This window comes from Phragmites australis, chromosome 6 (genome assembly GCF_958298935.1).
Source record: "Phragmites australis chromosome 6, lpPhrAust1.1, whole genome shotgun sequence".
In the NCBI taxonomy this organism is placed as follows: Eukaryota; Viridiplantae; Streptophyta; class Magnoliopsida; order Poales; family Poaceae; genus Phragmites; species Phragmites australis.
In genome coordinates this window covers 38,471,643-38,476,687 of record NC_084926.1, presented here as the reverse complement: position 1 = coordinate 38,476,687, position 5,045 = coordinate 38,471,643, and the positions used below count along the sequence as shown (strand labels likewise).

Below are 5,045 nucleotides of genomic sequence, written 5' to 3'. Positions count from 1 at the left end.
CTAATATATAATAGCATCCACACAGGATATATAGTATTACGCTAATCGAGGATCCAAAACTATCTACATCGTGTGTCTCATTTTCTGCTCGATTTCTAATTTCAAAGATACCCCTGTTAAATTACAGATATATTATCACGTACTAATCTATTTGGGCTCTTTGCCAAGCAAGATGCCCCAAAAGTGGAACAATCTTTAGTTGGAACGATGTAGAATCAATGTGTGAACGTGGTGGAATTGGGAATAAGGAGCAGATGCAAAGCGCAGTGTTGAATTATTTTTTGTTCATGTTGACACGCCACAACTCACAAGTGCTGAGGGAGTCTCTTCACGGGCAGATTCCTGTCGTGAAGGGATTCCCGTTCCCTTCAGCGCTCCCAACGGTTTCCCTTCACGGCTGGATTCCCAGGGTCATTCCCTTCAGGACGGGATTCTCTCTCTGTTCCCTTCGCGATTCCCCTCGAAGGGAAGCTGTTGGAGATGAGAGAAAATAAAGGGAATGAGAACGGAGAAGGGAATCGGGAAGGGAACGAAATGAAGGGAAAATGGTTGGAGATAGTCTTATGATCAGTCCTCTGTGTGCATGATGTAATTGCAGTACAGATAGCATTCAACTACATAATTTACAGCTTAACAAACTCGTGCCACATGCACGATGCATACCTTAAATGCCACATATAAAAAAAGAACATTTAAACGGGATGAGCCACGAAGTTGCCGCTCTCTTCCCCGTCGCCTTCCCAAAACACTCCGGTGTCCGGCGAGCTCTTGTCTGCCTGGCCGCCTTTCTTTCCCTGAGGGATCCGCACGCCGCCCTTGTCCTCGAGTTCGTCCCGGCACGCGCCGGCCACGCTGGAGGTGCGGTCGTACCGGACGAGTTGCTGCAGCACCTGCTTCATCGACGGCCTCGACGGCGGGTGGTCCCCGGTGCAGATCACGCCGAGAACGAACACGGCCACGGCATCCTCCACGAACGCTGCCCCGTCCTGGATGATGCTCCCGTCGACGACGTCGTGCAGAGGGCCAGCGGCCTTGTACCGCCGCCATGCCCACTCTACCAGGCAGCACTCCTCGCCACCGTCGTTCGCCACCCGCCCGGTCGTCAGCTCCAGCAGCACAACGCCGAAGCTATACACGTCCACCTTCTCGTTCATCTTCGCGCCGCGTCCACACTCTGCAGCCAAAGTAGAGTACCCATGTAGCCGGAGCTGTAATCGTGCCATTTTACGTCTGAGACTGGAAGAGTTCTTACCTGGAGCCATGTAGCCGAAGGTGCCGCCGACGGCGGACACGGACTCCGGCTCGCCGGACTTGACGAGGATCCGGGCCAGACCGAAGTCGGCTATCTTTGCGCGGAAGCTCGGGTCGAGCAGAATGTTGCTGGACTTCACGTCCCGGTGCATGACGGGTTGCGCGCAATCTTGGTGCATGTAGCTGAGGCCCTTTGCCGCGTCGATCGCGATGCCCAGCCGCGTCGGCCAGTCCAGCGGCGCCGGCGCGCCGGCACGCTCTCGCGGGTGCAGCCACCGATCGAGGCTGCCGTTCTCCATGTACTCGTACACCAGAAGTTTCGTGACGTCGCTTGAGATGCAACAGAGAAGGCTCACGATATTGTTATGCCGGATGTCTCCGAGGATCTTCACCTCGGAGGCGAACTCCTTGTCGAGCTTCGCGTCGGCCTTCCCCCTGCTCCACAGCCTCTTCACGGCCACCACCTTGCCGGCGCCACCGAGGCCGCGGAGGTGGACGCGGTACACCTTGCCGGAGCCACCGCTGCCGATCACGTCCTCCTCCCGGAGCTCGGTGAGTATGTCACACTCCGTGAAGTCGAGCGCGTGGAACGGCGTCATCTTCCACACGGTCACGTCTTGCTGGCGCTTCTGCCGCCGGATGATGAGACACCCAACGCCAACGGCACCGAGGAGGGTGACGCCGGCAAGCACCGAGAACAAGATGATCAGGCCTGTCGACATCTGGTTACGGTTACGGCCGCCGTAACGGCATGCCGGAAGGTTCATGTTCAGGTTCACCGTGGCACAGAGGCCACGGTTTCCGAAGAATGCCCCTTCGTACGCCGGGCTCTGCAGCGACTCGGGGACCTCGCCGGTGAGTTGGTTGGACGAGAGGTTGACGAAGCTGAGATGGAGGTCGCTGAACTCCTGCGGTATGTGGCCGCTGAGCAAGTTGTTGGAGAGGTCAAGGATATTGAGCACCGGCAGCAACCCGATCACCGCCGGGATCTTGCCGGATATCTGATTGCTGCTAAGATTCAGGGAAGTCAGCCTTCCTAATGATCGGATGGACGGTGGAATCGAGCCAGAAATCCAGTTCCCGGCGAGGTCCATGTCGGTGAGGTTGGTGAACCCTGACATATTTGCCGGTAGCACGCCAGAGAATTGGTTGTTCTCCGCCGCAAATTTCTTCAGCCCCGTTGCGGAAGCCGGCACGGAGCCGGAGAACCGGTTGTTCCCCATCTCAATTCGTGAGATATTGGAGGATATCACACTGGGCAGAGTGCCGGTGAAGCCATTGTTCTGTATCATGACGTTGGTCAGCTTGGGGAACGCCCACCATACCTTCTCCGGGAACTCCCCGGTGAAATGGTTGTTGTGCGCCATAATGTTGTCCAGCGTGTCACACTCCCCGAGGCTTGCCGGGAACACGCCGGAGAAATTGTTGTTGAACACCACGATGTCATAGAGCTTCTTGTTGAAGCAGAGGGTGTCTGGGAGCTCGCCGGTGAGGAAATTGTTGCACACTTCTAGGTTGCCAAGTGGCGAGTGCTTCCCGAGCTCCGGCGGGAGGGGGCCGGAGAGCATGTTGTTAAATATCCGGAGGTCGGTGAGGCTCGGGAGCAAACCGACGCTCGCCGGGATCCGCCCGGTGATGTTGTTGAAGTACAAGTACAGCAAGGTCAAGTTCTTCATGTTGCCGATGGTCTCCGGTATTGGTCCGGTGAGCCTGTTTTCAGACAGGTCAAGCTCGAGCATGCTGACGGCGGTGACGTCCGGCCCGATCCCTCCGACGAGGTTGTTGGCGTACAGGTAAAGGTCCTGGAGTTTCTGAAGCTTCCAAACCCACGCCGGGATTTCGCTCTCAAGTTCATTTTGTGACAAGTCCAACACCGTTAGCTCAGTGAGCGCTGAGAGTGTGTCGGGGATGCCACCAGTCAAGTTCATCCCCGACAGCCATAGCTTCTTCAGCTTCGTCAGCTTGCCGAACTCGTCCGGGATAGGCCCTGGCATGAACGGGTTCATTGCCAGCGTCAGTGTCTCGAGCCCCACGAGGTCGCTGATGGCAGTGCTCGGGTAGCTCCCATTGAAGCCATTGGTGTCAAGAACCAACGACTTGAGCTTCGGGAACCCGGCAATTGCCGGCGGCACGCTGCCGATGAAACCATTGCTCGACATGTTAAGGTGTTCCATCCCCGAGGACAATTTATCGATGTCAGTCGGGAGGGCGCCAGAGAAGTGATTGTTCGACAGGTCAAGGAAGTGCAGGGCCGAGCAGCCGTAGAGCACCGTCGGAAACTCGCCGGTGAGGTTGTTGCCGGAGAGGTCTAAGTAGGACAGGTTCTTGAGGCTGCAAAGGGAGGCTGGGATCGGATTGGGTACGAGATTTCGGATGGACAGGGCGGTGACTTGGCCATTTTTGCAGCCAATCACCCCTGTCCAGTTGCAGTAGGCAGGGTTGCTGGAGCTCCATGAGCTGAGAGCAGCAGGGCTGCCCCAGTCCTTTTTTATTGTAAGGAGTGTGGCGAGCTCACCGTCGTGGGACTGCGCCGCCGTCGTTGATTGCAAGCTGGAATTGGAGGCGAGAAAGAGCAGTAGGAAAACAAAGAGGAGGCTGGAGTGAGCCATTTCTTGTCCTTTAAGGTGCGTTCTTTGAGGCTCTAGTGTGGTGGTGAGTAAGCTTAACAAGATCGGGTTGCTATAAGAAGAGGCGAGTGGAGATAAAGATGAAGACCGAGCTGGTCAAAGTCGATGTATTTGCCAGACTGCCACTAATTTACCGAAAGAGGCTCTGATGGAGAGATCTGTTACTGAGCAACTAACAACGTGATCCGCGCAAATTACACGGCTAGACCTGGTTTAAATTTTTTATTCATAATATTCTCTTTATTTTGAATTTAACTATGTTATTCTCAGTGCAAGAATTTAGTCTTTAGTTATGAATAAAACTCAGAGGCAAACATATTTTTAACAAATTTAGTTTATTATTTATATAGATGATCTGGTAGTTTATCGCTTGTAGCAAACTCAATAATTATTCTAAAAAAAGGAATAGGAGTTCTGAACCTCTTATCACATTGATTCAGCAATAAACCTCTCGATCAATGTGTGCAGAACCTTAGTTTTCTCCATCTCTGTGGTCCCTGAGCCAAACTGCTCACCGAAGCAATCAATCCTCTCTATAGTCTCGTCCCATGACTCCATCACCCTCCGCATCTCACCGAAGCAATCTTCTCTATAATCTCGCCCCCATGGCTCCATCTCCCTCCGCAGCTCACCCTCTTCCACCCGACTCTACAATACACGCCTGTGCTACTACAGCGTGCTTGCAGTCGACCCCACGTGATTAGCCGCCAATTAGAGTTTGCACCTGACCAAGCGGCAGGAGTTACTGTGAATACATCAGTGTTGAGACCGTCAGATGCGGCGAGTAGGGGTGGTAGGAGTGCGAAGGCATTGGCATGGTGGCCGCTCCAGGCGTGGACGGCGAGGAGCGCGTTCCATTGGCGGAGGGAAGCGGTGGTGGGCACGGACGTCGGGCTGCCGTTGCGACTTGTGGAGCTGTTGCAAGATTATCACTTAATCAACAACTCGCTCGTCACCATTTGCGGGCGCGTAGAGGACGCCTATAGGTTGTTCGACAGAATGCCGAGCTGGATCCATACTTCCTGGAATGCACTGACGCCGGCCATCTCAGATGTCGTGCTGGGTTGCGAGGCGTTGATCTGTTCCAGGAGGAATTGTTTGCTGGACTGATGCTGGTTAAGCAACGCTGGTGACGGTGCTCTCGATGTGCGATGCGCTCGGCTGGCT

The 5,045-nt window shown here is 54.7% G+C and overlaps 1 protein-coding gene across 2 annotated transcripts; it reads right to left on the bottom strand.

Moving 5' to 3' along the window:
• Positions 1–580: 580 nt before the first annotated feature.
• Positions 581–3,913, bottom strand: LOC133922377 (receptor-like protein kinase 5). Of its 2 annotated transcripts, none has more exons than XM_062367691.1 (2): positions 1,253–3,913; positions 581–1,174 (listed from the first exon to the last, which is right to left on the bottom strand). In XM_062367691.1, exons 1-2 carry the CDS (start codon positions 3,858–3,860, stop codon positions 693–695), a joined length of 3,090 nt encoding a protein of 1,029 aa, XP_062223675.1. In that variant the 5' UTR covers positions 3,861–3,913; the 3' UTR covers positions 581–692. The 2 variants fall into 2 exon arrangements, with proteins under 2 accessions (XP_062223675.1, XP_062223676.1); XM_062367692.1 differs by having other exon boundaries at positions 979–1,208.
• Positions 3,914–5,045: the final 1,132 nt, after the last annotated feature.

What these genes read in the sequence shown, in the direction of transcription:
- LOC133922377 (XM_062367691.1), bottom strand. Translation starts at nt 3,860, where the DNA reads ATGGCTCACTCCAGCCTCCTCTTTGTTTTCCTACTGCTCTTTCTCGCC. An exon ending in CTTCGGCTACATGGCTCCAG is followed by an intron (nt 1,175 to 1,252) that starts GTAAGAACTCTT and finishes CTTTGGCTGCAG; the next exon opens with AGTGTGGACGCGGCGCGAAG.